Source organism: Mus musculus, chromosome 12, assembly GCF_000001635.26.
Source record: "Mus musculus strain C57BL/6J chromosome 12, GRCm38.p6 C57BL/6J".
Taxonomy (NCBI): domain Eukaryota; kingdom Metazoa; phylum Chordata; class Mammalia; order Rodentia; family Muridae; genus Mus; species Mus musculus.
The window spans coordinates 105808078-105833709 of record NC_000078.6 but is presented as its reverse complement, the minus strand read 5'-3'; the positions used below and the strand labels follow the sequence as shown (position 1 = coordinate 105833709).

The following is a 25632-nucleotide window of genomic DNA, read 5'->3' as shown; positions in this document are numbered from 1 at the left end:
TATTCTTGGTGGGAATTTGGCTAAGTTGGGAAAGTTAAGCCTTTGGCATACTCATCTCACTTTCTAAGATGAAGTCATTCTCAGTCCTTAGGTTGGAGGGAACCAGAGTCCTCCTCACTGCCCAACCCGCTCAAGCCAAAGCCTTCTCAAACAGTTTTTCTAACCCAGCCCTACTGCTAGACCCAACAGTGAGGTTAGAGTTTCACGGCCAGCCTAGGCAATCACTGCTTCAAAGGTTATCTTACCTCTGCTCAGAGCAGCACCCTCCCCTTCTCACCCCATGTCTCCCAACCCTTACTACTGACACATAAGTCCCACACGCACACCACCATCTTACCTTTTCTCTGAACTCTAAGTTCCTGTTTTACACTGCTCTACTCCCATCAGACTTAGGCATTAATTAACATTAAAAAAACCAAGAGGCTTCTTAAAAACAGTGAGAGAGAACCCCACACACTCCAGTTGACTCAGCACCACAAGGACAGGCATCTATCTCCACACACCTGCACGTCTACCCGTGCACATTCTAAAGGCTAAGTTAGTATACCTTTGTCTCTGTTTTATCATGTCCACTCAAAGCAAGACAGTTAGCATCTTCACTTGTTTCATCCTGTTTTTAAAAAAAAAAGCTTTATTCTCCAAAATGAAATTTAGATTATCTGCCAATTAACGCTTTAATTTATAAAGTTTTCAAAACTATAAAGAGGAAGTAAAATAGTTCAGAGTCTCTTCTAAAGGGGCTTTTTGAGATTAAATAATTTAACTTAGCTTTAATAAGCACTAAAGAATTTTAAACATGATAAAAATTGTTTTGTAATCCCCATCACATAAAGTACATTCCCCAAACCAAAAAGCTCCTGAAGCAGTTTTTCTGAGGAGAGGAGAGTTCCCTAAGAACGTGGAACAGCAGGCTCTCCAGGAAGGAAGCAGACGTGCCTGTTAGCACAGAAAGGACTAGGACATTTTATACAGAGTATTATTTTTACTTTCTCAAGCACAGCTACCCCAGATACACTCACGCACACGGACACACACAGCTTTTCTTGGCAAAGCATTAGCATCCTACACGAACTCAGGGCCTATGGTCTTCTTGGGTCCTAAAAACCACGCTAGCACTATTCTCTTGGGTTTATTAACTTAGAGAACTTAAAATTCATTTATTTGTGGGTTTGTGCAGGTGGGAAGTGTATATGTGTGCACATGGAAGCCAGAGGTTAACGTCAGAGGCCGTTCCACGTGAGCTATCTACCTTGGTTTTTTTTCTCTCCCTTAGGAAAGTCTACCTCCTGTACTAGAAGCCCAAGCATGTGCCACCATGTCTGGCTTTTTACATGTTACTAGTCCTTATGCAAGCACTTCACAGACAACAGTATCTACTTAGTCTCTAATATTTTAAATACATATTTAAAAAGCAAAGAAACTACAGGTAACTTTAAAATTAAAAGTAAACAATTTACTAAAGACTAATTTTAATAATGGCCTTGTTTCTCAGAAACAAATTAAAAGCAAACATTTGTTGTCACTAAACAAATACTAAAGGTCACACTTTAGGATTACTGGTCCCACTGTGATATATATAGGCTGATGTATGTCCTTATTTGTAGACACACATTCAAATACTCATGTATATCTGAAGAAACGGGAGAGCAGACATGTAAAGGGAACACGCTGTTCAGGTCTCTGCTGAGACCAGGTCACAGCCACCTGACAGTGCACCTGTTACTTCTCCACATATTTAATTTTCCATATACAAAAGTTTTAAGGGCTTAGTACTTCACCTAAGCAAAATGAACTCAAGTTCAATTAGTATAACATACAGAGAAATTGAAAAGAAAACTTTTAAAGTACATATGTATTTAATTTAGCCATATAATATTATACAACAAACTGTTTTCTCTAAGATACAATGTACACTAAGCTGAACTGAACCACTCCCAGCATCTAAAACCTTCCTGTATGCACGTGATTGGAGTTTCTGTTTGCTCCTCACTATTAGGCTCACGCTGGTCTCCTAGTTCCTTGCCCTGAGTTCTGGAAATACAACATGTGTAGTCATGTTCAATATATCAACAGAACAAATGATCCACTTAAGGGGGTTGTACCAGAACACACGTATCCAAGTCAATATCACGAGAGGCCAGGTTTAGTACCTTTGACTAAGTTTAGTTTTGTGACTGCAAGAGACATTGAGCACGTGTGCAATCAGCCCACACATCAGCAACACCCTCCCCTATACTTTAGAAAGTCCTATGATTGGACTAGCTGGCTTTAAGGAGTCAGTGACATTCTAGAAAAGAAAAAAGAAGGAAGCCTGTACTTTAAAGGATATTTAAAAGACACCAAGTTACTTTAACCTGGCATCTTATATTTGTTTGATCCCATGTTTAAACAAGAGGGTATTTGAAAAGTGAGAACAGGGGCCCTATTATCAAGTAGGCTAATCTAAGCTTATTCATATTCTTTCATAGATGTGATCTTAAAAATCCAGTGAAATACCAGGGAATAACAATAACACCAAGTGGATCTTGTTCTAAAAGCACTTAGTGACATAAGTAGAAGAAACGAGGACTGGAGGACCGTGCCCATAACCCTAGTACTCACGGGGCTCAGGGAGGTAAGTGAGTAGTAGACAGAGAGACCACAAGCTTGAAGCTGGTCTGGACCACATCATGAGTTCATATAGTCAGTTCAGGTCTAGGCCAAACTTAAAGACCTTACCTTAGCTTAACAAACAAAAAGGTTGAATGGAAGGGGCAAAGAGAGTGGCTGAGCTCATTAGAACTGTAGCTATACAGTGTAAACATTAAGGCATCAATGGGCTGTTTTTGTTGACACGGTTATCTTGTGCCTTCCACAGACCATAAGTCTTTTATAGTCCAAGGACTGTTCTAGACCCACGAATATAAGTATCACTATCTCCAGTGACATGCCATGTGCCAGGACACTCATCACTAATCACTCAGAGAGCACCTTATCATAAGGAGATCAGATAGAGAAATCAAAGTCTAGCCTTAAGTCTTACAGATATGAAGGTAAAAAGAAGTCTACATTCTGTCAGACACAGTGGCTCACAACTGTAATTCTAGAACTAAGGAAGCAGAAGCAGGAAGAGGAACCTAGATTTAAAGCATAATAAATACACAAGGCTCTGTCTGCATTACATCCCTAGCACCTCTCACAAAATAAGAACCAAAAAAAAAAAGGACTACACTGCAAAACTCAATTCTCAATTTTCAGAACCTATCTGGATGGGTGAAATATGTTCTATTTTCATTGTAGTTTAGCATCATGAATAACAAAATGTTACTCCATTAGTTGTAGATTATCTATAAAATCAATCTAAACAAGACTGTCTGATTAGAGAGATTTCACCAATACTGATCAAAGTGTAATGAATACCCAAGAGAAACTTGTGTTCTTTTTTCTGATATATAGAAAGTTCTTAAATAACAAATTCTAGAGCAGAATTCATCGCAAAATAGGTGGTCAGGGATTGGCACCTCTACTTAAGCAAACATGAGATAACTCCACAGCTAGACCCTGGGGCATGGAGGCTGACATTAAAAGGGCAGAGGGCAGTGTAGCAGCAGGAGTGCATGTGTGGCACACCCAGGGACCACTCACACCCTGAAACACAAGGCTCAGCACATTGCTAACACTGCTTGTATCTCAATGTTGATTTGACAGCCACCGTTAAACACACAGCAAGATTCCTGAAACTTAAGAGGTCCTAAACTAATCTGCCTTTGCAATTTGTGCATCGCAAGAGTAAAGCCTGAGGACTAGGGCTATAGCTTAGAGGTGGCGGAAACTCTAAGTTCCCTCCCAGGAATTCCTAGCAGTCAGCAAGTGAGTGCTAAGTCACCCTCTGATACCAATTACAGTATAAAATGGAGTTAAAGGCAAAACATTCTCCAAAGAGCCATAAAAAAATCAGTACAAATGAAAGTCACTAAAGAAGAGTAAGTTGGGGGATGGGGCTGGAGAGATGGCTCAGCGATTAAGAGAACTGGCTGCTCTTACAGAGGTCCTGAGCTCAATTCCCAGCAACCACATGGTGGCTCACAACCATCTGTAATGGGATCTAATGCCCTCTTCTGGCACACAGGTATACATGCAGATAGAGCACTCATACATAAAATAAATCTTTAAAAAGAAAAAAAGAATAGTAAGGATATGAACTGTGTTTTCCAGACTACTACTGGATGCAGAAGCTGCCCAGAGCAGGAGAGGCAGAAACACGCACATCTGCAGTGAAGCACATCTGCAGTGAAGCACATCTGCAGTGAAGCACATTTGCAGTGAAGCACATCTGCAGTGAAGCACTGCAGATGCCCCAGGTCTTCCTGAGTATCCCCTACTAGATTCAGGAGCAGGCGACGCCAGGCCGCCATGCCTGTATCGTTTCATGTATGTAAGTATGCACATTTACCTCTTCTGTTTTGGTTTTCTTAGGACTTTCTTCTTTATTGGGTGAGGACGTTCTCTTGACTCCTACTATAGGATTAGGGACTTTTGTTGCTGTGTTTCCTGAAGGTCTAGGCGATGGGTTTACCAGTCGTGTTGAGGAGACAACTCTGGAGACTGTAGGCTTTGGTGGTGGAGAAATGGCTGGCTGTGTGGCAGTTTGAGGAATGCTTTCGCTCGATGGACCTAAACAGAAAGATAAGAACACACAAATTAAGATCATTACAAACATCAAGTTATAACTTCCTTCCTTCCTAACTTACTTCATGAATAACTTTATATGCAAGCACTAAACTGCTATTAAATGACAAGCACCAAGTGCACACCTGTAACCCCAGAACACAAGGGTGGGTGGGGCAGCAAGAGGATCAGGAGGTTTGAGCCTAAAACTCTACCTTAAAAACAAAACAAAAGGGGCTGGAGAGAGATGGCTCTGAGATTAAGAACTGCTCCTAGCTCCTACATTCGGTTAGCAACCATCTGTGAACTCTAACTCCAGGGCCTCTGATGCCCTCCTCCAAACTCTGAGAGCACTACACACACAAACAAATACAATTCATTAAAATATTTTTAAAAAGCACTAAAAACTGAATCCACCAAGCAGTGGTGGCACAGGCCTCTTAGCCTTTTATCCCAGCACTTGGGAGGCAGAGGCAGGTGGATTTCTGAGTTCAAGGCCAGCCTGTTCTATAGAGTGAGTTCCAGGACTGCCAGGGCTATACAGTGGTCCTGAAAACAAAACAAAACAAAACAAAAACCTGAATCCACAACAACTTAATCAACAAACCCCCTTTTCTAAAATAAGGTATAAAACCAGTTATCATGCAAGGGCTCACAATAGTGGCCAGGCCAACTTCTTACCCCCTGGGCTTTCACTGGAATTTGCTTGCGGTACAGAAACCTCAGAAGCCTGGATGCTGGTCACAGATGCTGCGGTCACAGCTGGAGCAGGACTGTTTCTGCTAAAACAGGAAACAGAAAGAGAAGGATAGAAAAGAAGGGGCAGGGTGGATTATATGTTAAAGATAATCAAAGTAACAATTAAATGTTAGTAACATGTGCTACAGTTTCTTCGGGTCTAACTTCCCATGCTTCCATAACAATTAAAAAGCATATAAGCCGGGCAGTGGTGGCACACACCTTTATCCAGCACTTGGGAGGCAGAGGTAGGCGGATTTCTGAGTTCGAGGCCAGCTTGGTCTACAGAGTTCGAGGATAGCCAGGGCTACACAGAGTAACTCTGTCTCGAAAAACAGACAATAAAAAGCATATAAAATACATAGAGCAACACAAACACAAACATCCTATGATGTGAACATCATATAAAAACCATAGCTGACAAAACTGATGTAGCTGTTCTGTACTTTAAATATGACCAGTAAGATGAATATTTGACCCGCCAGTGAGAATGCACAGAATATACAGGTCAGTGTTTCCATGTCAACTTACTAATGGCAATCAGTATAGCCATCATAACTGCCAATAAGACCCCCTGAAATTAAGGTGTTGTGGTAAAACCTAACAGAAAGTGCCAGACAGTACCAAGCTATAAACTCTGAATGCAAACGCAACCTATCATGTTCTAATTTTATGGGTTATAGATCCTTTTTAGCAATTCTTAAAATGCTTTGCATGTTTTAAAACAGTAAATTCTTCTGAGGGGGAAAAAATGTTCCCTTTATCTAAAACCACCTAGTGCAGCAAGCATGTGCCCTCTCTACCACAGTAACAGTTCCCACAGTCATGGGGATTAGCACATCAGGGTGCTCAGTCCTCCTGTCTGTCTCTAAGTAAGCCTGGACAGATGGAAACACCAACATCACTCATAAATGGAGGTATTCTGGTCCCCAAAATGAAACATCATTGACAGCAGGGGCAAAACTAAAAATTTCTGTCCATAAACTAAGAATTAAAACTGGTACTAAAAAAAGTCAAGAGTTAAGAGATGGACAAGGGGTGGAGACAAGACAGGGTGACTATGACCAGATACTTCATAAGCTCCAATGAAATTTATCAGCTTGCATAACTAATACTAACAAAAATAAATTTAGAAAAAGATAAGTTAGAATAAAATAAGACTGTATGTAAGCAGAGAAGCCTCTACTGTGTTTAACAAACAAATGGTTCCTCTCCCCTGCCTCCCTCCCTTTCCTTACCCCTGGGAGCTGCCAGAACTATTCAATGGACTGGTCTTCATAGCACTGGTGGGTGAAGGCACAGACATGCTGTTATCACTGTCCATAGACAAGTCAAGGCTGCTGTCATTCAGAGCTGTTAACTTGACTCCTTCTGTTGAATGCTGCAACCAAGAAAAGTTTAATTTATAAGTCTTTAGGTACTCAAATTTATAAAATTTATGATTTCTATTGAAAAGCACTCATAAAGGAGTTAAAAAAAATCCCTTCATGCCATAACTACAAAAAGCCAAGACTTTGTACCTCTAGACTTAACTATGTATCTGATATGAAAAGTAATGAGAAGTGAACACTACTTGTGCTGATTTACACGGTAAAATTTCAAATTGAAATATGAGCATACATGAAACTTCTATCAGAAAACTATAAACCCTGGTGCATTGGTGCAAAGTCTCAGTAAGCAGGAGAATGACAGCCACCTTTGTCAGAACCACAACAGTGTGTTGTTTTTCCTATTTTTATTACAGAAACAATATTTTTATTTTGTCACAAGGCTAGGCATAATAGAGCACACTTTTAATCCCATCCCTCAGGCAGAGGCAGAGGCAGAGGCAGAGGCAGAGGCAGAGGCAGAGGCAGAGGCAGAGGCAGAGGCAGAGGCAGAGGCAGAGGCAGAGGCAGAGGCAGAGGCAGAGGCAGAGGCAGAGGCAGAGGCAGAGGCAGAGGCAGAGGCAGGAGGATCTCTGAGTTCATGGATAGCCTGGTTTACAGAAGAAGTGCCAGGTCAGCCAGAGCTACAGAGGAACCCTGCCTCAAAAAAGACAAGGTCACATGTTGCCCACATCTGCCTTAATTCCTTGGCTCAGGCAATCCTCCTGCCTCAACCTCCCAATTTCCTCCCATGTAGTTGGAATTACAGGCATATGCCATACCCAATGTAATGTACAAATCTTTAGTTATCCCACAACGAACATAGAAATTATGTTAAGTAAAAGGCATTACCACACATGGTGGCACCCACATTTAATTCTGACATTCAGCAGGCTGAGACAGGAGGATTCTGAATTTGAGGCCCAACCAGGGTTGTGTATTGATCTTTAGGCCAGCTTGGAATACATACCTAGGCCACAAACAAACAAAAAATCATTTATTTCTAACCATTACTATTTTATGCGCAAAGATCTTTGAAAGCAAGAGATCTATACTGGCCACTCTGCTCTTTTAGAGGGGGCACAGGCGACATGGACGTGAGCAGTGCAGACTGGCCTCGCTTCAGTTCCCACTGTGGAGGGGGTACAGATACAGATACAAACAGCGAAGGAGCTGCAAGCTGTTGGCTTTACCCCAGCTTCAGAGTCCTATTTTCACAGTAGAAAATAAAATGAACAGCAATAAAAATTATTTCAAACAGAAGTAGATAGGATCAAACTACTGTAAGCACAAAGCAAAGTCAAAAACTGGTGTCTCACTGAGAACATCTGAACTGAGTGACAGTCTACCCAATCAATAGTCTGTGTACACAGATACAGATGTGATCAGTTACTCTGTTGGATGATCAAACTGTGGACAGTAGATTCCTACAGTTTATTTTTAGGGAAACATAGACTGAAAGTATAAAAAAAATGAACAGGAAAACCCAACTAGAGCTGTATAACAATTAGTCACATGGTTATTTAATAGTAAGACTTTAAAAGCTGATAAAAATTCATGGTTCTAGAAACCGGTAATAGCTGTTATCATGAGTTCTTAAAACGCATACTGCCAGAACAAAAAGAGCGCAGCCTATTGGCATCCACTTTTGACACCCGTGATTCTGAGTTTTAACTATGGAAAACTTAACACTGCAATGCTCTAGGGTTTGTTTTGTTTTGTTTTGTTTTGAGACAAGGTTTCTCTGTGTAGCCCTGACTGTCCTGGAACTCACTTTATAGACCAGGCTGGCCTCGAACTCAGAAACCCACCTGCCTCTGCTTCCCAAGTGCTGGGATTAAAGGCATGCGCAACTACCGACAGCTACTGCTATAATTTTAACACATTCCTATCAGACGGTCCTGTGGCTGCAATGGTTACACAGGCTTAGCAGGGAGCTAAGTTTGGGCCTCAGGAGTGCTGAAAGCCAACAAAGGCGATATGGCGTCTACTCGAGCAACTTCCTTATCAGGAATGAACACATGTAGCTAATTAACTCCAGCAATCAGGAGCCAGCGTGAGTTACAATCAGACTTAGCTGACAAGATTGTCACCTGAAACTATCATGTCCAGATATCTCTGTACCTACCCACCCCTAAGCTGTAACTGATCTTGGCATTAATTTCAGATAACTTGATTATTTATTTACTATCTGCCGGGCACAAGTCCAAGTCACTGTTTCTATGCACCAATGCATTCAATATAAGAAGGTTAAAATATTCTGTTATTCAAGATATAAACATCAGAACAAGACACTACTTTACCTCTGGTAACCAGTGAGAGCAATGTCCTTTGTAACTACTTTGCAATTACTGTACAAAGTATACCATGTAGCCCAGGCTGGCCTAGAATCTGGTATATACAGTTTAAACCACCCTCACCTTGCAATTCCTCCAATCTCCCACCAACTGGTGAGAATACAGGGGTTTGCTACAATGCAGGGCATAGTAACAAATTTTCTTTTGTGTGTGTATATGGGGGGGGGGGCGCTATCATAGATCCTGTATGTATCAGAGGATGACCCTGACTTCTAACCCCTCTGCCATCACCTTTCCAAGTCCTGGGATCACAGGCATGTATCATCATGCCTATTTTATGAAGTGCTAAGGGTTAACCCCAGGTGCATGCTAGCCAAATACTCTACCAACTAGGCTACCTCTCCAGTCCCTTGTACAATCAGAAAGAAGGGGGGTGACAGGACACACATACACACCCAACAAGGCTGTGGAGGTCAGAGAATAATTGCAGGGGTCACTTCTATCCTGCAGGTCTGAGGGATTGGACTCAGGTCACCAGCGGACCACCTGCTGAATCATCTCAAGAGCCCACTCTTAATTTTTAGAAATATACCTATTCTCCTACAGTAAATAAGAAGACACTGTCCCTCTTTAAAGTATTGTTTGAACATGTAATGACAACTTTGTTCTTTTAGAAGAATAGACACTTGTGTGAAAGTTTAAAGGTGTTTTTCTTTCTGAGAGAATATGGCTATACAAACTCAGGGCGTTGAGTGTCACATTAACCTCTTTCCAGTCATGAGACAAGGACACAAACACAGTGCTGAGAACAAGGTCTCACAAGCTGACAATGAGAACACGGTCTCTCACAAGCTGACAAGTCTGTCAGATGCTGTCCTCAGTTAATAGCACCCATCCCTAAAGGGACGGGAGTTCTGAAACATCAGCTGGCACTTATACAAAGCACTGTATTGGTGGCACCATCAAGTTCCTTTTTGGCTTACCTTCTTCCTCTTCTGAAGCACGTGACTAGGCAGCAGCTGATGGAGTTGCTTTCTCTTCACATGCATTGCTGCAATCTTCATATCCAACTCAAACATTTTGCTGTTTATTGCTTGCCTATAAACTATACAAGCAGACATTGTTACAAAGAACAGAAATAGTTACATAAGGGCAGATCTAAATTCGTCTAGAAGAAAAGTAATGTAAGTGGGAACCTTTCCCACCGCCTGTCCCTAGTCGGATGCAATCCAATAGTAGGCAAGTCACGTATGTAACAAAGAGCAAATGCACATTCGATCCTTTAGCACACTAACTTTCCATGTGCTAATAAAAAGCAAGAATAACTGTTGAGGAAATAACAGAATTCAAAGAACTCTGTACATCTGTCTTTCCATCATCCACAAAGTCTAAGACTTTAATCCTGGAAGACACCACCTGCTGCTCACACAGTAAGGAGCCACACCTGAAGACACCTCACAAGCCAAGAACGACTGGAGGCTCTTGGCTGTTAAGAGAAAGTGCTGTTTGTGCAGAAGACCTGAGTCTGAATAACACAACCCAGCTCACAATTGCCTGGAACTCCAACTCCCGGGGATATAGCACCTTTCCATGAACACCTGTACCCCCACAGACACACTTTCACACACACTTTATATATATGAAGACATGGTGTGTGGCACATACCTTTAATCCCCAAACTATGGAGGCAGAGGCAGACAGATCCTTGTGAGTTCAGGGCCAGCCATATTTACATAGTGAGTTCTAGGACAGCGAGAGCTACATAATACATAAAACAAAAAACAAACAAAAAAACCCACAAAAACCAAAACCATAGAAAAGTATTTTCCATGAAAAACTCTCTTAATTCTTTCTATATTTTCTATTATGAAAAAATAAATTATGGCTCAAAAAGAAGATGCTATCAGTAAGTACAAAATATTTAGATCACAGTACCTCAAAATGGGAATATTTAAGTGAGGTTATATGGTACAACACCTGTAAAACCCCAACAATTAGTCATGAAAGCAGAGAATAAGTTGAATGTAATCTTAACCTTCATAGTAAGTCCAAGGGCAGGCTGGGCTACATTTAAAAAAACAAAAGGTGTGCGAGGGGGGGGGATTCAGTCAATCCATACAAAAATATTGGTTGCACAACTATAAAACCATTGTAGCAGCTGGAAACACAGCAGGAAAAAGCACAAGCAAGCTGCAGAATCCAGTGGAGAGGACAGAATAAGATAGACTGTCAAGTGACCAAGGACTAAGACAGGACACTGAGCTGCCATCAAACAGAACTTAAGCCACAGAGCCAGTCCTAGAACAATCTAAGCTACAAAACAAAACCCTACGCCAAACCCCAAATGACTTTAGTGCAAAGTAAGCTGACAGTAACTGAGTCCAACAGTATTTCAGGAAGAAAAAAAAACCCCAAAAACCACACACCCTGACCAGGAACCACAGAAGCCAAGAGAGAAGAGGCCATGGTCAAGGTTAGACCCATAGACCTCTAAATTCCTAACAAAGAGCTTTCCTAAGATTGCTGTTAAGACTCGGCTAGAAAACACTCTGGTGCTAGAGAGATGGCTTGCCAGTTCTCAGTACCTACTCAGCATCAACCCATAACCATCCAGGACTCCACTTTCAGGGGCTTAGACACCCTCTTCTGATCTTTGTAGGCACCAGGAATACACACAGTGCATATATATACATGTATACAAAATACCCATACACATAGAATAAATCCTCATAAAATATTTTTAAAAGAAAACCCTAATCCTAAGTAGCAATGGATGTTTGGCTTGTATCCATTGTGTCTAAGTAACAAGTCTTGCTTGCAAACTGCTATATAATTAACAAGCTGTGCTGGAAACACCCTCTAACTTTATTACCTTTCTAGTCCCAAAATATACAGACAATGAACAGTAATATTATAAGGAAGGAAGATGATGTACCACAAATTACAAGCAGAACTTGGCCTTTCCTTCTGCATGAAGTGGACAGTCACGTAAGCATGACCATTTGACATTAGACGTATGGTGTCTCACAAACCTTAACGACCAGGGTACCTCATACAAACAACCAATCTGAATCTAGCCAGTGTTTTACTTACATTGTAAATTCTACTAAGTAAGAAGAGGTCTGTCTGTCTCTCAGATGGGCCTTGACAGGAGTCCCATGACAGAACCAAGTAACTTCCCCCTTAACAGTATCAAAAGGACTTTGGCTTCTCAGTACCACAGTCCCCTGTCTGGGAATGTGTCTGCTGCTTTCTTTCAGTGAGTACCAATCAGTTCTGTCTGCCTGTGCCTTCCTTCATCAGCTTTCACACCCTCCCAGCCAGTGGCCTTTCACACACTATTTCACACATGCAGACTACTCAGTGACTGACAGCGTGTACACTGTGGCATTGCTGGAAAAAAGGTTCATCACTTCCCAAGCGGGTCAGAGCAGGAGAGCAATGGGTTTGGTGGAACCAAACTCCAGAAAGCAAAACAGCAGAAAAGAGAGTATTACCTCTCTCCTCACTGCAATTTACTGGTGTCAAAGTGACTTTTAAATAAATTGTCTCCATTACCCCTCTTTTCAGTTAAGTAGATTAAATCTTTATAAAATGTTAATTAAATCAATTTTCATAGAGGAAAACTCAGTGAGAAAAGTAAAAATGCTAATTAATTAGCCTGTTTTAAAGTGTGATCTGGAGGATGTTTTAAATAGAACTAGTGCTTTAGGACAGCACACAGGCATCCCTGTAAGGCTCACAAATTCCTTGAATTGCTGTGTACATCTACACACAAATCACAAAGATTTTGACAACTCATTCTATGACTTTAAAGCTTTCAACTAAAACCTCTCACCTTTACCTAAGAATTCAAGTTCATCCAACGCACAGGTCTAACTGTCCCGGACTGCATGAGCTGACAATACTCCCCTGGCCCCATCTTCACCATCAGTTAAATGTCTCTAAGTTACCAAAATGTCCACTTCAGTCTCTAAGCTTCAAGATGACTGAAATAGGCTGTTTGTCTCAAATTACAGACAAATCATATTATAGAAGGTCCCACCTAACTTTAAGACCTAGATCAACATAGAAGTTATTTATATTAAACATTACTAAATGCACGAAGCTTACTCTAATGATTACTGTTCGGTACTCAATTAATATGAAAAGCACTACTAACTGTACATCAAGGAACATCAACGAGCTCATTATTCAAATAAAGACATACCTGTGTCTGTGAAAGACTGGATATCATAGGTGAGGTCGACACTGAGATTTTCAGAGTTTTCAGTTTTTTTAAACACTAACCCAATCACCCACATTGTGCGAAATTCTTCCCTGTAAAGAACATTACCACAGGCCATTAGGATTCAGGAGAGCAAGGCTGTTGATGAGTTGACAGCCTAGGCGAGGTATGTGGGGAAAGTAATTCAAATGTGTAAGTAAACAAGTTCCTGCCATCAGAATATGACTGCCCTCCCATTCCTGTCACCTAGGCCACGACGATACAAACTTACTTCCTAAACAACAGCCTTACATTTTCTGTGTTTGTATTGATTGTCCAAAGTATTCATGGCACTAATATTTGTTAACTGTGTTCCAAATGGTAAATGGATGGTGGGGTGGGGGGAGTATAATGCTTGTGGAAAAGTGTCACACACCACACACACACACACACACACACACACATATTTTTTTTTATATATATAAAGGCTGTAAAGAGCATACTGCTTTTTGGAAGTGTTACATATGTTAATTTCTATATATAAAGGCTGTACTTTCACTCCCGACACTCAGGAGGCAGAGGCAGGTGACCTCAGTGAGCTGTAGGTCAGCCTGGTCCAAAGAGGGAATTTCCGGATAGCCAGAGTTCAATAGTATGACCCTGTCTCAAAAATACCAATTCTGTACTTCTAAATAGCTCTCTGTGGTTAAAAAGTGCCTGCAACCCAGCACTTTGGAGGCTGAGGCAGGAGGATTACCAGTTTGAGGCCAGGATGGGCTATATACAAGACCCTATCTCACAAATGAAATCCAACTAATTCTTTTAAATGATCAAAGGAAAAATATGCGATCTCTTTCACTAGAATACTCAAACTCAAGAGCAACTCAAGTGAGCCTCAGCCTCTACTTCCTCATCCTTGCTTCAAAGTTTATAGCTCATATTGTTCTAAATTCCCAATGTCAGAGCAACAAGAAAAGCGTTAGCTAACTTCTCAGACCCTCAACAACCAGGGGAGCCTACTCCCCATTCAGCGGTCTCTGCATGGAACAGCCTACAACTATTGTATACAACTGAAGGGATGTTAGAAATACTCCAAGTCAGATTAGGACAGATACACAGAACATCAACATCTAATCAGATAACAGAGACTTCATTATCAAGGACTATCACTAAATCTACTTCAGTGCTAATTCTTCTCAAGAAATGATTCAATGTTTCTGATGAGGGAAAACACTGATATAAATGCTAATAGGAAAAAACTTAAGATCTACCCAAATTTGGTAAACCAGAGAATACTGAGAAACTAAGGCACACTACACTTCCTGATGAAAGTTATATCAGAAAATAAACAGTAAGTGGCAGATACATCATCAGCAAAAAGCAAAGCCAGATATAGTCTTCTCCAGAAGGAAATGGTTGCATATGGCTGTAAGCCCAGAAGTTCCAGGCCAGTCTGGGCTACAACCTGTCTCAAAAGTAACGTCGAAGTGGCCCTGAACATGTCTACACGGGAGGTGAGAGGGTAGGTGGGGACTCAATGGGAAACATGCTTACCTGTCAGGACTTTCTTTGGGGGCTGGAAATGACTGGGGATTCACATGAGCCAGTGTAATAAACTCATTCTTCTCCAAGCTTCCAACCAGGATGCGGATTTTTGATTCCACCAAGCCCACCCTAGACAAATGTCATTAATATTTATGAGACTCTATGAAAATTCATATGCAAACCAAGTTTTCATGTAAAGGGGGTAATATAAATATTGTCTCTATGTAAACTATATACACCAAGGCCATCCCCCCAGACATAAAACTGTGAGACTTAGTTAGGATCCACCAAAAAGAATGATGAACTGGATGAAAAAACAATGAACTTTATCCAAACAGAGCGGTTCTGAGAAATACTTGAGGCAAGCTAAGCTAAGCAACAATAAACACCGTCAGGAAGCGGGCCCTGGTCTCTGTAGCGCAGTAAGCCAGCAGCCTCGCACACCGGTGTGCTGCGCTGTCTATTTGAGTCATTTCAGGGAACCCTCCTGACTACTCACCATTCCAGACGCTGCTTTTCCGTGGGCGCACTTGCTAGAAGTACAATATAATGCCTTTGAAGATAAAGACAACATGCTATTTACTTTATTTATGTGCTTTGTGCTGGATCTTATAACCATAATGTAATAAGGTTCCTCACACTTATAGACCAACACTGATTCAACAAGGAGTTCCCAATCAAGTGTGCACATAAAATCATGTAAGCTAAACTCCATGGTTTCACTATTGGCCAGTTGGATTTTCTTAAACAAACTATGAATAATTACCAAAAGAGTAGATGAATTTTCAAGGTTGAAAAATCATTACATGGTAAATTGCTCAACACTCCAACGGAGTGTTCTACCAAGAAAATTAAAAAAGACACTCATGGAAAATAATTTATCAAAAGAAAAATGTTTTCATGGGAACCAAAAAACAGGGCTCTTGACACAAAAATGATCATTAATATACACACTACAAAAGTTGACTTCAAAAATAACATCAAGAACATCAGGTCTGCTGGGCGGTGGTGGCGCACGCCTCTAATCCCAACACTCGGGAGGCAGAGGCAGGCGGATTTCTGAGTTCAAGGCCAGCCTGGTCTACAAAGTGAGTTCCAGGACAGCCAGGGCTATACAGAGAAACCCTGTCTCAAAAAACAAACAAACAAACAAAGAACATCAGGTCTCCAGTAATATCATATGGTATTTATCAGCCACCTCACCCAAAGAAATGGTATAAACCATTGCAATGGACTCCCTGCAGTTAAGACTGTCCTGAGAGTTAAATAAGTGATTTCTACTCACAACTTAAACCACATTTAAAATTCCAAGTTTATACTTCAAAAAATATCACCATGGGCAAGTAACTATTCTTAGGACTTTTGAAAGCAATTACAACTAAATTACTAGACAATTTTTTCTTAAATAACAAAACAAATCACTCTGTATGTACCTTTTCCAAATACTGCAAGCTGAGTTTTACATAAGCAGCTTTACCTCAAAAGCAAACTGACATGATTATCTAGTGGATACTAGACAGGAAGGTGCCAGAATAACCTAGTCTGAAAAGTCTGAGAACCTTCTGTTCTTTCACACCTTCCAAGTAATGTTGCTAGTCAAAAACAAACAAGCTTTGAGAACCAGACACAACTACCAGAGTAAGCCCATCTACAAACTCTACTCATCTTTGCAACTCTACACACAGCTATAGAAAGTGCACGCCACCTGGATAAGAGAATGGCGTTTATCTTTGTGGAAAGGTACTGTCAAAAATTAACTAAATTAAAGTAGAGAAAAAAAAAAAAAACAAAAAAACCCTAAAAGCTCAAGACACAAAATTGAGGTGGGACTACAGAAATAGGATATATGCCCAGCTTTGGAGCCATGTTGTCTACAGCCACAGAAATGAGTTCTTCCTTTCCCATTTGGTCAGCATTAGTTCAAACAAGCCAAATACAAACACTCAAGAGTCACATAAAAGCACTCAAAGTTCATGCATTTTGTACACAGAGGAGGAGTCACACAAATCAAGCAAACTCCTGACATGCTTAATCACATTTCTGGGTCACTGAGGCATTAAAAGAGGTGACCTCATTATGGAAAGAGAGAGGAGACGCAAGCGCTCTCAAGGTGTAGCAGCTATCGGAGCACGCACGCACGCACGCACGCACGCACGCACGCACGCACGCACGCACGCACTCACGCACGCAGCCTCCCAAGTGTCAAGCTGCCTAAGTTTGCACAGCACAGCACAGCACAGCTTTTCCAATTCTACCTCAGTACAGTTAAGTGGACTTATTACTCAAGCTGCACAGGCACTTGATCCTCCTGCCTCCATCTCCCATGTGCCGGGATTGCAGGCCAGCATCCCCAGACCCATCAACAATAAAGCTGTTTTCCCCCTCACTCCCCTGAAAATACTCTTATTGAACACCTAGATCTTCAGCATGATTAAGTGATGCACCACAATATTTTGTTTATAAATACAAAAACATACAATCCATTTTAACAGAATTTTGTTGGCAATTCAAAGGCATGGTGTTCAACTTGACTATTCAGAACATCCCAATGGAGGGGAACAAAGTGTCTTCTCTGTATACTTAGACACTTTACCTATGAATATCTCTTAAGATTTATGGGATAAACTTATATGTAGCTATATTTTAATAAACTTGATATAAAATTAATTATTTTTTTAAAAGCTGTAAATATTTTAATACAGTAGAAAGCAGTGATTTCTCCAAGAAACCAAAAATCTCCAATTAGTTTTCTTTTAAAATCTGCATTTTTATGTATTTTACTTTTATATGTGTGGGTATTTTGTCTGCATATTTCTGCACACAAGTGCCCACAAAAGCCACAGAAGTGCGATGGATCCCCTAAAACTGGAGTTACAGTCGGAATGGAGCAGCCACGTGGGTTCTGGAAATGGATCCCAGGTCTTCTGGAAGAACGACCAGTGTTCCTAACTGCTGAGTGTACTTCTAGTCCCAAACTCTGCATGTTAAAAACACCAGAGCTGGTATCCAATCTCCAATGATCTCAGGACTCCTCCAGGGCAGATGCATCTCTAGACTACACTGTAATAATCCCCAAACTGTGAGCCTCGTCACGCCTGCCAGGCACCAACCAGCTCAAGTGTCTCCAAGAAAAATCTAGGGCTAATCCCATGGTTATTACCTTTCCCCTAAGATCTCATATAGATATAGATATAAATTAAATTAATTAAAATTTATGTAAAACTGTTCTTAGGCTAAGAGCATACCTCATCTAGTAGAGTGTTTTCCTAATAAAAAGTCCTAAAAATACTTAAGTTGTTATAGTTATTTACCAAAAAAGCATTCTGTAAGTAGGTTTCTTGGCCATTTCATCTCAGTACTTTACCTGGGTAGATGACAGCTCAGATACCAAGCACTGAAAGAAAAACCTATCTCTTAGTTAAAATCCTTATAATTCTCTTTAAATTCATAAGCAAGAATTACAGTTCACTAAAGGTGTGCTGCTGCTGGTTTTGTTGGGGGAAGGGGATGCTCATATATTCCAAACTGATTTTGACCTTGCTACATCGCTCAGGCTGACCTTGAAATCTTGGTTCTCCTACCTTTGCCTCCCTCCCATGTGGTGAGATTACCTGTGTCTGAGCAGTTGTAAGGCTAGTTTTTACACATTTTTACACTTGCTTTCCTAGTGTACTCCTCCCTGGTCCTAGTGAAACATAATGCCTAAGATGACCACCAGTCACATTTCCTAATGCCTGTGGTTTATTGTTACTTAACAAACTACGATTATTAAAATACAAAGATTATTTTTTAAAACTTTAAAAATTAACAATACAATGCCATTCTTTTCTTCAGGCAAACTCCCACCCCACTGTTTGAAAATGGATGAGTTTACACATTTAAGGTAAATGAAATCTCTCCTATGGTCCCCCTCTCTTCCAAGAATAGCAGGTATTTTACACAATTTAAAACCCTAAGAAAAGGTAACACTTTTCCGGGCATGCTTCACACAAAGCCAATCAGTGTGTCAGCAGCCTCAATTCTTCTAGGTCTTGATTACAACAAACTAAGAATGCCACCTTCAGGTTACAATGTAACTGGTGTTTCACATGGAGACTCGCTGTTTAAGCTGCTCCAATCACCTGCTTTGCAAACCCAGTGCAGTCCTCACTGTGTTTTGAAGGGCATGCGTGCAGAGCAGTTAGATCTTATATTCTCCAGGGTACTTGAATTTAAATTTTTGTGAAACAAACCTGTTGCTACAGCCTCCTCTTCGTAGTTTTTAAAAAGGATGACTGCACTGGTTATCAGGTGTCAGGGAAAGTATTACTAACCCTCTTGCCAGCCAAGACCTTCCCGGTGCTACAGCAATCTCAGGTGTGAAGACCCAGCAGGGTGTGCCTCTCACAGTCCTAGCAGCGCTGGAGTGTAAAGCATGCTGTGGTCATGCTAGCATTCACCTTCCCTCAAGCCCAAGCTAAGGAAGCAGAACTGCATCTTTCTCCAGCTCTTGTAATTACGAATGTGAGACAGGAAAAGACAGTTTGAGACTGGCAACTGAGAAAAGCTGGGATCTACCTGCTGAGGCCTTAATCTTTTTGGTTTCACTATGTCTCAAGTGTGGTATTTTTCAAGTGTTGGCAAGTATGATTGCTAATGGTCATCAGTTATCTCCTCAGCATTAAAGAAACAGAATGATGTGCCGATGAGAGTGACAGTCTAGAGCTAGGCGTGACCACGAGCACCACAGCAGCACGCTGCTCCGCCTCTGACAACACAGTGCCCGGGAACACAACAGGCAAACTGACTCATCACTGCATTCCATGCAAGATACAGAAACAAAACACAGAGACAGCATGAAGGTCATCATTCTTACTTTTAATGTGGGAAAAGTATAAAATAGTTTTGCTTAAATTATTGTAACAAAACACATAAAAATGGTCAGGAAAGTCTCAAGCATTAAAGCAAAAATTTAAGTGGGACTTTGCTTAATTTTCAGGCCAGGGCAAATAAGGCTCGAGTCCATATTTGGTTCTTGTTCTTTTTTTAAGATTTATTGTAACTTACATTTCCAACACAGCACAAATCATGTGGCTTTTTCACCTCTAAGGTATTAAAGCATTAAATTAAAAGACATTAATAAAAATGATACCCACTTAAATTATTAGAAAACTATTTGCAGACATATTTTTGAAGGGGGAAATGTGCTACTAATGATTGAAAACCTGTATTCAGCCAAACGCCGACGTTTCACTAGGTCTGTGCATGGTCTAAACTATCCCAGCAAGCTCTCAGGATTAAATGTAGAAATGTCTTGAGAGAGAACCCTAACTTTTGAAGCACTCACAAGCCTGCTGAGGTGCAGACAGTATCCTGGTCATCAGTGACAGACCTAGAAGAACTGAGGCGGCTGACACATAGTAGGACTGCTAGTAAGTCAAGCAACTAAAGTGTGAGGCTAACACCCTGTACTGATGAAGGGAAACACCAGTTTACTAAAAACTCTAAGCCCTTTTTAACAATAAAGAAAATTCTACAGACACTGGAGAGAGACTTGTTCACGAATCTGGCAAGAGGAAATACCACAAATGCCACTGTTAAACCACTACTTAAGAGCAACATGGCTGACATGCCTTAAAATACATACTTGTACTTCTGAAAGAAGTTTGGAGCTTCAAAAAGTTTGGACCACTCTGCCTTACTCAGCAAAATTTCATCTGTGATAGCAAGACCTAAATTAAAAACATATTAGAATATTTGTATGTTTCAACCTAGCAATCTAGAATCTTAAACATACCACATACATTCACTACATTCCTAAACATTAGCAAATGGAAGTTTTACTTTAAAACCTTAGAGTACATTCTTACACATATTTCACAAACACTGAAAATTTTTTGAGAACCACATTTCTTGTAAAGTGCCATTATTAGTAAAATGTCATGCGCACAGGAAGGCTCAAAGTGAAACATAGTAGTTACCTGAAGAATTAAAGTTCCCCATATAATGTTTCTTTTCTGACTTTTAAAATCAAGTTACTGCTATCTCTAAATGGCCAAGAAGTGTTTCCCATTAAAAACCTTCCTTGTGTGGATGGAACACAAGAGTAATCAAATTAGAGCTGAAGATGGTGCACAGCCTTTAAATTTACAATTAATTGGGACCCAAAGTCAAGGATCTTCTCAAAGGCAGAGCTTTGGCCCCAACCACACTCCAAGTTCTTTTCCAAGGAGTATAAAAAGTCTGTATATCCCTTTTGTAACCCAGGAAGACGAAATGGCATCAGCTCTGATGTTAGAAGGCTCTGACACAGCCTTGAACCAACGTCCAAGTTTTTAAGTGCTGCTTCATTCTCCAGCATACTGTCAGAGTAAACTGCTTAAACACTGTTGAGTTATTCTCCAATACATAATCAAGAATAAATGCACAAACCCAGTCTGGCAATTCAATTCAATCACACAACAAGCTGACTGCTGGGTCAGCAACAGTGGGCAGACCCCTCTGTATGAAGTAGAGCAGAAGCAGAAACACTTACCTTGTTTAAACTCCTCAACCATGACCATCCGTGTTGAAACGGACACATTGTACGTGGAGTTCTGCTGTGGGTATGCTGGTGTAATTATAGGCATAAGATGGTACCTATCACTGGGGTTTACCTACATACAACAACAGCCAATCAGTTTCTTCAAGTACATATACGACAGATACTTGGACTTTTACCCCTTGTTAAACTGAACCAATGATTACATTTTACTTCATTCATAGCTGGAGTTGAGAAATAAAACGCATGTCAAGAGACTGCTTTATAGACATTTTTTACAGAATGAAAGATCTAGTCAACAGTCTGTTCCCAAGATGGAGGTATGACTACCTTGCAACCTGACTGCATGGACCTGCTGGCAAGAGCAAAGCAAAACAGAAAAATGTGTTGCAAATCTACTGCTTTTCTGTATTTGGCAGGATAAATGAGTGCCTGCAAAATTACAGAGGAAGAACAGCTCTGGGCCGTGAGACAATAGGACGATTTATTTAGTGACTACTATCTGTACACTGTGTGGTTCATCCCCACAAAGGCAACTACTTACACTCTCCCTTAAATGCCTTGAGGCTCAGGTAACTTGAAAGCACACAGCTTGGGGCAGAGTCAAAAAAAAAAAATTACAAGACTTTGATATTGTAATAAATAAAAAAAATTTTAAATTATGATCTCAAAAACCTGGATAGTTTTGATTCCAATTAATTCCTTTATATTATAATAAAGCTATTGTGATAAAGCTAGCGTTACTGACACCTATAAAGTCTAAGCAGTAAATGCTATCTATAACTTTCCACAAAGTGGGTGATCTTCCTTGACACAGTTCTGCATCTCTCAAACACCTAAACCAGAGTTTCCAATTATAGCACGGACACTGCAATCCTGCTTAGGAGCCATATGCTGCATACAAACACTATGCAAGAACTTTCTAAAACAAGCCAACTGAACAAATACTTAGAGCAAATAAAAAAATATACAGGGATTTTTAGTATCCTTTTATTTTTTTTTTAAAAGCACAAACGCCCATACAACTTTGACTTACAAGATAGTGCTATATGGAATAAGTTGTTAGTGAGATCTGTATAAACTGTGTACAAGTAAATGTGGCTTACAGTACAGCGTTACACTTCTCACACCGGAGGACAATTAGAGAGCAGGTCATCTATAACAAGTGAAATATGGGTGTGTCCACTCATATGTAAGAACTGGGCGGCCTCCTCCTTTATGCAGGTGACTTTTGTTATTGAATAGTGTGAATTTGTAGGGGAAAAAATAATACACTAACCCTTGGGTCCCACACAGGCAAATTAAGATTGCATTCTTCAGGCTGTTTCAATAGCACTGGATTTGGCCATTCCCTGTTCAAAAAGATTGTAGCACTTGATAAGACTATTGGACATTAGCATCTAAACGTTTCTGTTAAACATACAGCATTTGTGAATGCAACCCTGCTTCACTCACTTGGCATATACACCACAGCCTCTCATTGCTTTCTGTTTACACAGTATTGCTCTATGAAGTCAAATCAGGACAGCTTTATCATGTCAGACATCTGCTCTGCGGGGGAACTGATAAAGCACTATTCAAACAGTAAGCACCACCTCGAGACATCTAGTAGGTCCACCTCACCCTTGAACTGGGCTAATCCTGGTTGAGAAAAGACTCCTGTCTTCACACTAGTCCCTTGAACGGGTACATGGAAGTGACTTGTAACTAGAGGCACGGTGCGAAGGTTAACAAGGACAATGCTTCTGTGAGTACTATATAATACAGCCATGTTATAAAATGTATTAATGCTACTTCAGTTGGGTATAAAGATCAAAAATGAAAAGTGCTTCTCTTGCTTAGTATAAATCAAGCTGGCCTACTAGAAATGTTCATGGTTCTGTGTCTGACCTGATCACACCTCACTCACCAAGACAAAGGCAAAGCAGCACAACTATACTGGACAGAGCAGTTGCTACACATTAAATCCAGAGTCTGTTACCAAGTGACTACAAAGGAACAAGTCTTTCTTCACATTAAGAAAGGAAAGTGCTGGCAATATGAAAGATAAATCTCTTTAACTTGACTAAAACCCCAACTCTTGGTATCAAAGTAACTACTTCAAATTGGCAGTGTCTTGGACTTTTCTTAAATCCAAAACATTTGTATCTTAATTAGTAGATCTCTCCTGGGCTAACAAGTCTCAAAGATCCAGTGACTTCCATTTATTTTCAGTCACTTAACATATTTTTTTTTAAAAACTGTTATAGAAGTGACACATTTAAGGTTTTACCAAGTTAATGATGGCTGAAGGTAAAACACAATCACAAACAGCCTCTGGATAGAAGTGATCAGAATGAAAGGAATGGTGTGTGTGAGTTCTACCCACCCTAGTAACAGAGCAGATGGCAGAAAACATTACAGTGGCTAAGTTCAGAGTGTATTTGGAGGGTAGGTGGCAGAGCTAAGGAAAAGAAACTAAGGAGTTAGGTTTTCCTTTTCACACACAATGTCTCTTCCCAACACGGTAGCTGTATCTTCAACTAAAACTGGTTAGGTTCTTGGAGGGACTAGTGACTAAACTCAAGGCCTTGTGCATGCCAGGCAAGCAGTCTACCACTGAGCACTACCCCCTCAGCCCACAAACTAAAATTGAAATCTGAAACCAGCTGTAGAAATGTCACAGAAATAAGACTAAACTTCAGTGTCTACAATCAATTTTATTGTAATATAATCTAAAAACATACCATTTAGAAAATACCAAGAAAAATTTATGTACAAGAGTTGATGCTATTGCATTTGGATAAAGCTGGCAAGTTCTTGCTACTAGCATAGCCCAGGAAACACCACCGAGGAAACCTAATATATTGGAATAGATGTTGTGCCCTGTTGATAAGGGAAAAGCAAAAAGATTAAGTTAGTGTTGATGAAGAGCTTCAATGTTTTTAATAAGCTAGCCAACAAATTCTGAACTCACGTTTGGCCCACAGTTTGATGGCTCTCAGAGTTAACCTGAAGTTGTCAATGTTTGGTACTAGATGTAAAATTTCATCGGTTACCCTGCAACCTGATTAATGGGAGTGAGAGAAACAACATTAAGCCTCAGGTGTTACAATAGTATCATCATCAATTTTCTAAGACTACCCTCAAATTAAAGCCTTATTTGGTGGAATGACTATGTGAATTAAAAGGCATTAAAAGTCAGAAGGCATGAAGTCAAGCAGCTCTTTCCTGCTCCAAGCCGAATCCCTAACCACAGCTACCACACCTGGCAGTTTGCCCAGCCTCAGCCTTACGTACAACTCTTTCCTGAGGAGTGGAGTTAGTCCATCTACGCTTCTAATAGTTATCCCAAAGCACTGGTAATGAGCTATATTAACATTTTTAAAAAGAGAAAACCCTTTACACTTATCTGATAAGATTATAAAGCAACTATCAAATGCAAATTAATAAGGGCTACATACAGTAAAGCCTCGATCACTAGCAACATTATAAATGTCGGTCTTTTTAAAGATGTAATATACCATTAATAGCGGGGAAAGTGAAAGGTCATCAGTGAGCAAATCAACTGCCAGACACGGCTCTGTAGTCTATCCAGGGTAAAGAGTGTTTTAGTATATCCATTACGCATTTACACTGGCTACAAAAACCGTCATTACAAAGCATATGTTTTAAGAACTGTTATTTACTATTTGACCAAAAGCCCTTCAACTTCACAAAAGGAAGCAGGCTTTTTTACATACCATTAAGGCTTCTTATGCATCTTATATCTAGGTTTTTAAGCAGACTGTCATCTCGTAGGTCCAAATCTTCTGGAATAGTCTGCAGTGCTAATCTTGCAAACAAAATATCAATCTAAAACAAAAATAAAATCTAACATTCCATATCTGTCAAACTACTTTTATGGCATTTTCTATTTAAAAAAAATTCTTAAAGCCCTCTCATTGACCTTGCAATGGCTACAAGAACCTCACAAGAAGCCCATGCTGTATACACAGGCACATTAAACAGAGGCTAAAGCATGGGAACGGTGATATAAAATAGAGCCCAACAAACAGTACATATCGTTTCAACTGCTAACAAGTCTACTTAGCTTAAGTAGACACTGAATGCATACACTGAAATTAAGCTCTGGTTTAACATCTGTAGGAGCTGTAAGTTGGCTGCACACTTAAAGAGAGCAAAATATGAGCAAATTCACTCACAATGAGCTCAGAATGGAACTCACACATTTATTTTCACATTAAACACAAAACAATAGGTAAATAGTCACCGTATATTTTAATTACAGATATCTTTATGTTTAAACACTGTCTATAACTCAAAACTATG

At 40.2% G+C, this 25632-nt stretch overlaps 1 protein-coding gene across 13 annotated transcripts in view; it reads right to left on the bottom strand.

Moving 5' to 3' along the window:
• Positions 1-25632, bottom strand: part of Papola (poly (A) polymerase alpha) — a 54273-nt gene that overhangs the window by 5240 nt on the left and 23401 nt on the right. For 3 of the 13 annotated variants that reach the window (XM_017314992.2, XM_006515592.3, XM_030246612.1), the window contains exons 7-20: positions 25044-25155; positions 24278-24367; positions 24048-24186; positions 22601-22673; positions 21316-21436; positions 20428-20512; positions 15301-15354; positions 14811-14930; positions 13260-13369; positions 10033-10154; positions 6624-6766; positions 5329-5426; positions 4433-4653; positions 548-610 (exon numbers count right to left, since the gene is read on the bottom strand). In XM_017314992.2, the coding sequence (XP_017170481.1) occupies positions 548-610; positions 4433-4653; positions 5329-5426; positions 6624-6766; positions 10033-10154; positions 13260-13369; positions 14811-14930; positions 15301-15354; positions 20428-20512; positions 21316-21436; positions 22601-22673; positions 24048-24186; positions 24278-24367; positions 25044-25155 (1551 nt within the window). Of the gene's footprint in view, positions 1-547; positions 611-4432; positions 4654-5328; positions 5430-6623; positions 6767-10032; positions 10155-13259; positions 13370-14810; positions 14931-15300; positions 15355-20427; positions 20513-21315; positions 21437-22600; positions 22674-24047; positions 24187-24277; positions 24368-25043; positions 25156-25632 lie in introns of those variants that run through there. The other 10 variants (NM_011112.4, XM_006515596.3, XM_006515594.3 and 7 more) reach the window with 5 other exon arrangements.